At 36.1% G+C, this 13048-nt stretch overlaps 1 protein-coding gene across 1 annotated transcript; it reads left to right on the forward strand.

Moving 5' to 3' along the window:
- Positions 1–719: 719 nt before the first annotated feature.
- On the forward strand, positions 720–12800 carry LOC125666121 (uncharacterized). Its single transcript, XM_048899227.2, has 6 exons — positions 720–952; positions 3842–4060; positions 4922–5019; positions 8087–8265; positions 9276–9899; positions 10266–12800. The coding sequence occupies exons 3-6, from the start codon at positions 4962–4964 to the stop codon at positions 10485–10487; spliced, it is 1083 nt and encodes a 360-aa protein (XP_048755184.1). The 5' UTR covers positions 720–952; positions 3842–4060; positions 4922–4961; the 3' UTR covers positions 10488–12800.
- Positions 12801–13048: the final 248 nt, after the last annotated feature.

Genomic DNA, 13048 nt, shown 5'->3' on the forward strand with positions numbered 1-13048 from the left:
ACGATAAATCAAAGACTAGACGTTTTGACATCATAGACAGTTGCTTCTTCAACAAAATGGAAAACGCAAATATTCCTTTCTAGTGATTGGTCATCCAAAACACAATTTGTTAAACGCCACTCTAATTCCACGTACAAGTACTCTGAAGTTGAAATAAAAGATATCCTGGAGTTCCTCTGGTCTTTAATGATTAGGTATTCCAACAATCTGTTGGAAATCCCATGGGCACGAATTGTGCTCCTTTGTAAGCTGACCTGTTTTTATGTTCCTGTGAAGCAGAATTTATTAAAAAAACTCACCGGCGGGTGTGATCGGTCGACAGGGAATGCTTATTCCTCCTAGGCACCTGATCCCACCTCTGGTATATCCAAGGGTCCGTGTTTGCCCAACTCTGTTTTGTATTTCTTATAGGAGTTAAGAGATTAATCACTGTCTGTTAACTTCGTTTTTCATATATTAAGTCTGTTTATATTATAGTCAGGATTTGAGAAATGTATTAAATGTAAAACTTATACGGTACCAATTTTGATGTCTCTTCAGTGATGGTCAAGCCGAAGTTTTGGAAATTCGAAATAACAATAAACTTGTAAGAGCTCAAAGGAATACTAGACTGCTAACAAATGGACCCAAATTCGTCCAAGGATAAAAGCAATGCATAAATTCGTTTATATTACAGTCAGGATTTGAGAGAGATATATTAGATATGTTTATGTTACAGACAGGATTTGAGAGATATCTTAATGTTGCCTGGAGGTTCTATAACTTGACCGTTTCGGCATCGATCATGGCAGCAGAACGTCAAATCGTGTGTGTTTTTACACTCATCCTACACAATGCTAATGGTTTGGCCGATGGAGAAAGAATCAGTTCCATTTGCACTCTTGAAGTACTGTCAAATTCGGAGAAGTGGACCTTCAACGATAACATTATAATTCACACAAAACCTTTAAAGGTGAGCCTTGCAATAAATTCAATTAAGATGAGCTCTGTGACATAACCTCAAAACTTACGCTATGCTGTTAAACTTTATATGTGATATGTGGTAGTCTTTTTGATCAATTTTAGTTCATAACTGATCGTCGATAATTCATGGTTGTATTATAGCAATATTATGCACGCGATGCATGATCACCCACACTTCCTCACTAAGCAAATAGATACCAACATCAACGCTATATAATGTCATAGAATCAATGCATCAGGACATGCGCAGAGAACATCTAAAAGTGTATGGTTTCTTCAAAAATTTCACCGTGTATGTTTGACCTGAAGTGTTTAGTGAACATTATTTGAAATTGGAAATCGCAACTGATTATGATTTTCCATCGACTCAAATAATGTTTTGTTCAAACACAGGGCTCACGACACTGGTCAACAGTGGATGCTTACGTCCCCTAGGCACCTGATTCCACCTCTGGTGTGTCCAGGGGTCCGTGTTTGTCCAACTATCTATTTTGTATTCTTATAGGAGTTATGGGATTGATCACTGTTCGTTATCTTCACCTTGCATAGTAAAGGAGCACAATTCGTGCGTATGATGTGTCCAGGGGTCCATGCTTGACCTACTCGTAAATTTGCATTCTTTGTGGGAATTATGAGATTGATCAATGGTCATTATTTTCACTTTTCATTCTTAGCATTCAAACAAGCATTTACTAGCATTCTTACAAGGATTATTTTGTATTATGAAAACAAATGGAAGCATAAAGTAATGTCTCAAGATATCGGTAAAATGTAGAATAAGAAAGCATTGAATTTGTGAAGATGATGAGCAGTCAACCCCCCCCCCCCTTCGTGAGCCCTAAATCTTGATCTGCCAAACGAAGAAGTCCGTAGTTAAAATCAGCGTGCAAACAGTTGGTATGAAACACGTCAGACACCATTTTATCCAATAAGCAAATGTGCATTCCATAAGCAAAATGTCAAAACTAGAGTAAATTGATTAATTTTACAGGGGGGGGGGGGGGGGTCATCCACATGTGAAAAGTTGTACCAATAAGAATTGAAGTTGAAGATAGCAAACAGTGATCAATTTCGTAATCCCTATCAGGCATGCAAAATCAAGAGTTGGGCAGACACTATATAGAACAGCATCATAGGTGTAAATAAATTTTGATAGGAAGGCTTCTCCGCGTTTATCATTGGAAATATACAAGAATATCACATGTACATGTATATGTTTTCGTTGTACCTGTTGGAGAGTGAATGACAATCGATTCAAAATAGTGATGACCTACTTCAAGTATCCTCAAATTTCATTCGGGGATCAATAATAATGTAATCTAGACCTTCTCCTGTTACTTTGAGATGGAAAACAAACCACTTCCGGCATGAATTCACCAATGATGGATTAAGGGGACGAAATTCTCAATTCTGTACGTTGGGAATTAATGCTTTTGAATCGTGTAAAATATCAGCAACGTTGCAAATATTTCTTTCAGAGCTCTTTTCAAAAAGGAATGGGGTAATCTGTAGTCGACATCAGTGTGTAAAGAACGGCCTCAATTGCTATGAAACATATCAGGCAGCATTTTACTAAATAACAGGTTGTATTGGTAAATTACATTGTTATAACGATATTAACAGTTGCAAAATGCTGACTCTAAACGAGACTAACGGTCGAAACTCTCGTAGCATCAACTTATTCGTCAGTAGCCTGCCTCGATTTAATTTGCTATGCGCAGAACAAACTCTTGGATATTGAATCATTTAAGAAACAAATATCACATGCAGGTTCAATGAAATATCTAACAATAATTTGTAAGCCGGTGTGGAATATTTATATCGAGCACAGATATATATCAAATTGACATAAGAATGAAAACGATTACTGTTAATAGATAAAACGTCGTCGACATATCTAAATGTGGAGTTGAAGGCCACGGCATGAGATTTTTTTTCTTCTTAAGTAGAATATAAGAATAGGTCAACTAAAAAAAAGAATAGGTCAACTAATAAAGGAGCATATTTCTTGCGCATTGGAATTCCAACAGACTGTTGGAAAACCTGATCACCAAAGAACACGGATATATTGTCAATGAGGAACTCCAGCATCAACTTCAGAGGATTTGTGCGTAGTGTTGTTTAAGAAAATAATTTTCTAATGACTGATCATAGGATATAAATATTTCTTTTTTCCATTTCTATTGAAAAAAAACCAGCTTTCTATGTTGACAAAAAGTCTAGTCTTTAATCAGTTGTGAGGAATGATCGTGTAAAGTTTTGAAAAGTCATATGAATCCGTCGAATGTAGCATGTACATTTATCTTTGCAGTTTTCTTTCTTCATTCTATATCAAATTTCGCGTTATAAACGTCAACAAATATGGCGCATTGAATACTTTATGGTGCACACGCGCAATCTGGGAGACATAAATGTGTATAACAGAACTGATTATTTGCGTGAATTGTATTTTTATTTTAAAAAAGGAAAAATGGTCTCGAGGACAGCGGTTGAGGAATATCTATCATCCATTTTCATTTCGTTTGATATTTAGTACATTGCTTTACAAATCAAGTTCAAATTTTGTTCCTGTGTGTGTATCTTATGCCAAATTATGACTCTTGGACTTGAAATTAACGCAAACACTCATTTTTAACTTCTTCGCAGGAACCACAGGGCTTACTTTTCACATGGGTATATGCAGGAATTGGATGTATTTCAAAATATGGTGCATCAAAATTGGTACCGTATAAGTTTTACATTGATCATGAGTTTTTAATTCATGGTATAAACATGGCACCAACACAACAGAAATGAAATCCACGAAATAATTCTTTGAATTTGTCTTTTATGTTTATACAATGTCTAATTTAAAATCTGTGACTTGATTCAATTTCAGTTCCTGAATAAGACGGCCTTCTTCAGATTAGAACCAATGAATTCCACCGTTCTTCAATCCGAGATAAAGTCCATCAAGAAGATAAACTTCAAAGCATGGCTACCGTATTACAACCCAAAACTCACAGTGATGTTAAGTGGAGAAAGTAGATTAGCTTTCGGTACTAATTTTGAAGCCACTTATCTGAAAGTTCTTGCAGCTGGAAACAACTTCTATCCTGTAAGATTTGACTAAAGATATGCATGCGTTCTAGAGGTTTTTGTCTCTCTACATTTTATGAATATTCTTTTCTACGACATCAAATCACAAAACACATGTCAAACACTCCAAGACGATGAGGTGTAAGTTATATTCATAGTTTCTAAGATTTTGTCGAAGTTACATTCATATCAACAACGTTTCAAAGATCTTTTCTCCAATTCAAGTTTCCTGATATATGGAATGAAAACCTGAAGATGGTCCAAACGGTTTACATTTTACCTGGTGAAAATAACGAAGCAAGAACAATATACGGTTTATGCAAACAATGTCTAGAACCTGTGGTATAATTGATATCCAGAATTCTTATCCTGTGACGTATCTGATGCTTGCATCTGTGAATTTAGATTATTCACCAAGTACATAACACTTAGACATAATTTGACTCCACTTTTTTGGCACACTGTTATTCCCTATAATAGCTCTAAAACTTCATTGTTATTTCGGATTTCAAACATTTCGGTTGAGCATCACTGAAGAGACATTATTTGTCGAAATGCGCATCTGGTGCATCAAAATTGGTACCGTACAAGTTTTACATTATTCAGAGATCATTCAGTGAAACTGATTGATAGAGTACCAATGTGTGACGTAGATCAGACTCTGTACATGTGAAGAAGTAATCCAGTATCAATGTGTGACGTAAACCACACTCTGTATATGTGAAGAAGTCATCCATCCTTTGTTATTGAAATGATCACATCAGTATCTTGAGAGTACCTTCAATATTGTCTGAGAATATAATGGTAATGTCAGAAGAATCTTACCTTTTTCCATTTTCCTAGAAATCATACTGATTACGTTTACTCTTCTTATCCACAGGGCATTCAGCCAAAATATCTAAATACCATCAACATGGGAGATGCCGAAGCTAATGCTACGATCCTTTCCTTCCCAGATCACTTTATCAATACAGGTTTGTAGGTCATGGTTTGAGATTAATGTTACCGCTTTCCAGTTTCACCTTTCTTTCTGTTTAAACTGCAGGGTTTTTTGCATTGCCCACTGGGGGCGAAATTTACAATATTTATGAAAATACAGATTTGACATTTAGAATCATTAACTAGAACGTGTCTTATCATTCATTACTTCTAATTATGTAACTTATTTGTTTTAATTGACATGCATATTAATGACATGTGTGTCTAATTAAAAACAATTGTGAGGATTCTAGGTAAGAGGATACAATTTATCTTGCATTCCATTGTCCTCTCCTCTGTGCAACAACAACATCAAAGGTTAAAAACACTCTAAATATTTGGAAAATTATTCTATGTAAGGCGAAGATAACGAACAGTGATCAATTTCTTAACTCCTACAAACAATACAAAATAGATAGTTGGGCAAACACGGGCCCCTGGACACACCAGAGGTGGGATCAGGTACCTAGGGGGAGTAAGCGTCCCCTGTCGACCGGTAAATGTCAAAAGCTTTATACATAACGTTTATAAGACGTGTTGCTACAACCGGGTGTTAAACACAATTGAATTGTAGCTACATTTTTGTATATGTTTTATTAGATCAAGATATAAGGTTCACTGACCGGTCAACAGGAAATATTAAATCCGCCTAGGCATCTGATTCCACCTGTAGTATGTCCAGGGTGTCGTGTTTGCCCCTCTCCTAACATTGCATTCTTTATACATGTAGGAGATGGTTCTCTGTTCGCTATCTTCTCTTCATCAGATAGAATATCAGTGTTAATAGTATTCATGTAGCAATATTCCAGTATCACCTACATATGGTGTTTACGTCTCTAAACTGATTCGATACACAAGAGCTTGTTCGCCGTATGGTCAATTTCTAAATCGAAGCAGGCGACTGACAAACAAATTGATGGTGCAGGGGTTCCAACAGTCTCATTTAAAATCAGCATTTCGCAAATTCTATGGTCGTTATAATGATATAATTTGCCAATATAACCTATCATTGGTACAATGCTGTCTGAAGTGTTTCATGTCGATTGTTAGGCTGTTCTTGGCGCACTGATTTTGACTACGCATAACTCCGTTTATCTGATCAGGATATAAGGTTCACGGTGGTTGACCGATCGACAGGGGATGCTTACTTCTCCTAGGCACCTGATCCCACCTCTGGTATGTCCAGGGGTCCGTGTTTGCCCAACTCTCTATCTTGTATTGCATATAGGAGTTATGAGATTGATCACTGTTCGTTATATTCACCTTTCGTGGTAAGAATGTGAGATATATTTAACAAAGGTAGTCATTTTTCTGAATAAGATCTGCAAACTACGTTAATAAACATTTAGTATGAATACCATTTTCAAATTTACTATAGTATCAATATGATAAAAATAAGGATTTGACATGTGAAATTGGGGCCTTTTTAGGATTTTCCTTAGAATTCAACATATTTAAAGGAATTTTAGCAAAACTAAACATATCAGGAATTTTAGGGCCGCTGAATAGCCTGATACTCATATTGTGTGCTCATCAAAAAACTCCTTTGTGAAACATCATCTTGATTCTAAGCACAAGTACTCTGAAGTTGATTTTAGGAAAAAGCTGGAGTTCCTCATTAACAAAATCGTAGTCGTTGGTGATCAGGTCTTCCAACAGTCTGTGGGAATCCCCATGGGCATGAACTATGGTCCTTTGTTAGCTGACTTGTTTTCATATTCCTATGAGGAAGAATTTATTCAAAAGATTCTACATGAGAAGAAATAATCTCTTTCTGTGGCCTTAAACTCGACAGTTAGATGTATGGACGACGTTGCATCCACTAACAATAATCATTTTCCTGCATATGTCGATTTGATTTTTCTCAGTGAACTCAAAATAGAAGACAGCGCAGAATCTTCGACATCTGCAACGTTCTTAGATATTTTATTGGACATAGAATTTAACGGAAAACTAACAACCAGACATTATGACAAACGGGTTAGCTTCAGCTTCTCTTTCGTCAACTTCCCATATTTATCTAGCAATATTTCATTATCACCTGCATATGGCGTTTATGTCTCTTAACTGATTCGATATGCAAGAGCTTGTTTTGCATATAGTAAGTTTTTAAATCGATGCAGGCTACTGACAAACAAGTTTATTTTACAAAGGTCTTAACAGTCACGTTTAAAGCAAGCAGTTTGCAGATTCTATGGTCGTTATAACGTCATCTACCACTGCAATCTGTCATATGAGATATTTCATATCAATTGTTAAACCGTTCTTTACACGCTGATTTTGACTACAAATTACTCCAATTATTTGACCAATATATAAGGCTCATGGTGGGTGTGACAGGTCGACAGGAGATGGCCACTCCGCTAGGGACCTTATCCCACCTCTCGTATATCAAGGGGTCCATGTTTACCCAATTGCATTCCTTATAGGAATTATGCAATTTATTACTTTCGTTATGCAAGGTGAAGATAACGAACAGTGATCAGTCTCATAACTCCTACAAGCAATACAAAATAGATAGTTGGACAAACACGGACCCCTGGACACACCAGAGGTGGGATCAGGTGCCTAGGAGGAGTAAGCATCCCCTGTTGACCGGTCACACCCGCCGTGAGCCCCATATCCTGATCAGGTAAACGGAGTTATCCGCAGTCAAAATCAGTGTGCCAAGAACGGCTTAACAATTGGTATGAAACACGTCAGACAGCATTTGACCCAATGCGAGGTTGTATTGACGAACTAGATCGTTATAACGACCATAGAATAAATTCTGCTTCATATGTTATCTTCATCTTCCGTGGGCGAGTGGTTAGAGCATCGCGCTCAAAATCACATGGTCTCTCACCTCTGTCGGCGCGGGTTCGAATCCCGCTTTCGCCGGTAAGTGAGAAAGTTTCCAAGTTTACTTTCGGAAGGTCGGTGGTCTCTTAACGGGTACATTGTATCTGGGTTCTCTCTTCCACCAATAAAAACTGGGCGCCACTACATAACCGAAAAAATATTTAGTGAGGCGGAAAACATCAATCAATCAATCAATCAATTCATCTTTTATGTGTACTTTTTGCAGGCTACTATAACTCAGAAAATACAACGGATGATGACATCATCGAATTTGAGGCAGGTGTTGCTCTCTCGGAGATGGCAGCTGTGGGTTCCCGTAACAACGTCAGTATTAGCTTATTAATTAATGGCACACAAGTCTGGAATTTCACATTAACACTGGTAGCAGCAGAAACAATTTCAAATGTAAGTGTTTCAAATTCAAAGTACAGCTTATTTGTTAATTTTGACGTCGAGGATATTTAGACATTTTTTTTTTTGGTGAAAAAAAAGTAGTTTGAAGTCTTACCATTTTATGTTTCTATACCATTTCATTTTAATTTATTTAACATGTGTATCTTTGATATGAATTTAGCGCTTTCATTTTCGGAAAATTTTCTCATTAGCAAACAAACCGCCGAAATTTCCAGGGTGCCAAAATTGCCCAATATCCGATAGAAAAGGGGTGAATATTTGGATAAAAAGTGTCCATCAAAACTGAATGTAGTAAATGGAAATAAAGATACAGCTATATGGAAGGTGAAGATAGCGAACAGTGATCAATCTCATTCCTCCAATAACCAATACACAATAGAGAGTTGGGCAAACACGGACCCCTGGATATACTTGTATTTACCAGAGGTGGAATCAGGTGCCTAAGAGGAGTAAGCATCCACTGTCGACTGGCCGCACCCACCCTGAACCTTTTATCTTGATTTCATTTATGCCATATTATTTTACAATTAATTCGTCGTATCTCAGAAACACAATTAATATGCTGGGTTATCGAGTACATGTATATAACATCTGTTAATAAGCATCCGTTCTTTTGTATTTCATATTTTCTGTAAAACAAACTTACCGCCTTATAAACAAAGTGTTTCGATGTAAAACTAGTGATAATGGGTATGTACTAGTTACAACCTATCTTTGGGTCAAATGCTGTCTGACGTGTTTCATACCGATTGTTAGCCCCTTTTTGTCACACTGACTTTGACTACAGTTTACTCCGTTTTCCTTATCAAGATATGGGGATCACAGCAGGTGTGACCGGTCGACAGTGGATGCTTATTCCTCCTAGGCACCTGATCCCACCTCTGGTATATGCAGGGGTCCTTGTTTGCCCAACTCTTTATTTTGTATTTTTAAAGGAGTCATGAGATTGGTCACTGTTTATTGTCTTAACCTTACGCACTGTATCCTTAAATCTTTTAAAGGGGACCTGTGGAATCAAAATAGAGGACAATCCATTGGAAGACTTATTTCCCTTTAGTCACGTGATACTTACTCTGGAGATATGTATCCCTGGTGGAAGATCAGACACTTTGAATTGTACAGTTTTTATAGAAGAAACCTCGGCTCTCGGCCTGCAAAACGTGGTCCTTTCAAAGTCCAACGAGAAAATTACTGATATATCAATCGATTATTCTCTAACGGAGAGTGGGGGATTTATAAATCTGGACTATCTCAGTTGGGATGACATTGGCAGCAACTCATCTGTAAAAGTGGACCTAGCCATTGCCCTCGATCCTGAAAGAGTAAGGTTCTCTGATGCTTACTCAGTGTCGATCAGCAACAAAGGAATGGGAACTAAGCGTGACGTACATTTCAACAAGCCTGAAATCTTAAATGACGAAAACGGAAAATTGTTATCGACGATTCATCTAATCCTGGACAATAACATCACCACTTGTCTTAGATTACCGGTGAATGGAGAGGTTCCACCATTGCTCTGGATGAAAATGAACACTTCCTGGCTTGGCATAACGCCAAAGGAATATAAAGTTACGTTCCGAGGTGTTGATATAACCTGTAATTCTCACGGACGAAAAAGTCTTCTGGTAAATATATTTGATCTGATATCGTATATGTATGACCTCTAACCACTATACATACAAGGCAAAAGAAAAACACGGACTACCACGCACTTTCTTTAGTAATGTATTTTATTGCTGGTTATTATTTTCCTTTCTTCGTTATTTTATATAATCACATCATCATTCATCCCCCATCCTGATGAAAGAACATATTGTCCCAAAAAATTACAATTGATATTGTTTGTGTCACTTATAATTAAAATCATGTGTTTTCGATAGAAAAAAATAAATAAATAAATGTAAAGTATAGATATTTGATCGAATATTCGTTTGTCTACTAGATAGATAGATAGATTGATCTAATATTTGTTTGTTAATTATGTCATGTAGGTATCCTTTCCCACTGCAAGCTTACAGGAACCTCTCCATGGAGACTCCGAGTTTTGTCATTTGATCCACGAAGACGACATTTTCGATGAGAACCTGAAGGAATGTGAATATAAATGTGAGTGTAAGGACAGCGTAGAATGCGGGGAATTGTTCGTATCTATGGCAAACCAGGATAAGATACCGCCATGGGAGTTATGTGATGTAAGTGCTGTGAATGTGTGACTCACCCAAACGTGAAACTACTGAATTCTCACAGGGAATCGGATTTTCTTAACCATACAATATATTTCCTAAATTTGTGTTGTAACTAAACAAAGTGCAGGTTATATATGTTCGATATAGTACCACAGGACATTGGCATTATTAAATACCTGTAGAGTGGGGATCGTACATCGCATGTAGGGTTTTATTCATTTTTTTATTCTCATCTATAATTTCTAAAAAGTGTTTTGCAATACATTTTACATATGACATAATGAAAAAACTAGAACTAACCAAGGAACAATACATACGACCATCTTGCTAACACTTGAATAATACTATTGTTATTCATCATACAATGTGTACAAACGCAACATGCATAATTTGGTTAATTTTGAAAGATGTGGGGGATCTTGGGTAATCAATAATTGTGAACTTCGTGGGTGGTAATCAGGTATGAACGTTTTGGTTTATAGCCAGAATGTATCACATCCTGTCAGTGACTTTCTTATTCAATAAATGTGTAACCACGAAACAATAAGAATTTATCCCATTTCTTCATATTCAATAAATGTGCAACCCCTAAATTGTAAACATTTCTCAATAAGACTTGTGTGCGCTATAAATTTTTACGAACATTTTCATTTAACTTACAATATGTTTTTAGATATAAAAAGAATCCAAATCTGGATTTCTTTTTTTATATATATATTTAAAGCACACTATAAGCATAGGTAAATTGTGCAACTTATTTCTGTACTTTTTTACATTAAATGTGTGATAGTGTCAATCTCATTAGTCCTATGTATTTATTCGTTTTACTATTGTTTGTTTATCGTTTTGCTAAATGGAATCTTAAAACTCAGTTTACCGTAAATTCTGTTGCGCATCTGGAATGAGTTGACTGAGTAAAGTTTTATTCTGTTATTTCATTGGTTCTTGATTTCATTGGTCACTTCATATTTTTTTTATCCAATAATAGTCTTTCAGTATAATTATGCATAAATCTACCGCGTTTACCTATGTAGTTGGAACGGTAATACGTTTTGATGATTTCCAACCAGCTTACACCACCTCCATCTTATGGTCTATCTAATTATATGTGTCATTACCACGAAAAGATTTGATATGCGTAATTATTTTGATTGCAAGTTTTCTACTCAAAGTCGTAATGATTATATCAGTCTGTTAGACTTTAATTTAAATTATTTACAGAACACTTGTGCATGTTTTCACAAAGTAACTTATTACTTTTATTTTCATGTTTCTATATGTTTGTAATACAAGTACCATGTCTATGACTTGTATTTTGTCTGTTATTATAGGTCAATGTTCCTTATATATAATACACTGAGAAACTCAACATCTGGCTTTCTGTTCAGTTACATATATTTACATGTACCCAACATTATGAAAATGTAAGAATGTTTTAATGTATAACATAACATATTTTGTATACGGGAGAGGTTTTCTAAGTTGCTAGAACCCGTAACCAATCCCTTTGTATATTTATACAATAAAATATGTTTGAAACGAAATCGATTGCGATACAAAACTACTGTGCATTCTCGTCCCCCCCCCCCCCCCCCCATACACACACCCTTCCAGAAAGATTCTGAATAGTGAATATCAATACAGGAATAATGCTTTTGAAAAGCAAATGTTCAATTTCATTTTTATGCCCCCGTAATCGGAGATTTGGGGCGCATATATAGTTTTTGGTCCGTTCGTATGTCTGTCAGTAAAAACTTGAACCTTCGCCATTACTTTTGAATGAATGTTGACAGGGCTTTCACATTTCACATGTATATTCATTGTGACAAAACCTTTCTGTACTTGCCATTCCTCACTTTTGAAATTTGACCTACTTTTGAAAATCTGTAACCTTAGCCATAACTTTTGAATTGTTAGTAAAAATACATGAGGATATGAACTGAAATTCTGTTTTTATCGAATAAAAAAATCTGAGACCGGGACCGAAGACCGGGTTTTAGTCACGGGACCGAGACCGAAGACCGGGGCCGAGTTTTAGTCAGTACCGAGAAATATAAACTTCATTTCATTTCATATTACTGGACTCCCGGTAAGATTTATATGTAATTGTATTGTCTCATTCTATTGATAAGTTATTAATTTCATTGGCGGCGTAACCTAACATATTGTGTTCTATGTGTTGTCTATGTAATGTATGTTTAAATGTTCAATGTATAAATGTCTGTTTAAATGTTCAATGTATAAATGTCTGTTTAAATGTTGTGCGAGTGTTTTATGTGTTGTGAGAGTTTGTGTTTTAATTACAGGGTTTTCCTTACACGTGAGAACCCAGACCAACAATTTGTTTTTATCTTGTTTGGACCCTGCGACATACATGTATGAATGTATGCTCACATTATGAAATATGCCAGCAGATCAATAATTACAGTTCATAATTAACATACCAGCAGAGAATCTGCAGTTTATCCCGCCTTGTTAACTGGGGGAAAAAACCTTATTTATTTCTGAATTATACCTTCACATCTAAAATTTAATGAGTCTACCAACGATACCCCGGGTTTTGGAAAGAAAAAATTCATCATCGGCCT

Source organism: Ostrea edulis, chromosome 10 (assembly GCF_947568905.1).
Source record: "Ostrea edulis chromosome 10, xbOstEdul1.1, whole genome shotgun sequence".
Taxonomy (NCBI): domain Eukaryota; kingdom Metazoa; phylum Mollusca; class Bivalvia; order Ostreida; family Ostreidae; genus Ostrea; species Ostrea edulis.

Bases quoted from the DNA above. Each gene is read 5' to 3' on its own strand.
- LOC125666121 (XM_048899227.2), top strand. From the start codon at position 4,962: ATGCCGAAGCTAATGCTACGATCCTTTCCTTCCCAGATCACTTTATCA. The intron at 5,020-8,086 runs GTAGGTCATGGT...TACTTTTTGCAG, and splicing joins CACTTTATCAATACAGGTTT to GCTACTATAACTCAGAAAAT. The intron at 9,900-10,265 runs GTAAATATATTT...TATGTCATGTAG, and splicing joins ACGGACGAAAAAGTCTTCTG to GTATCCTTTCCCACTGCAAG.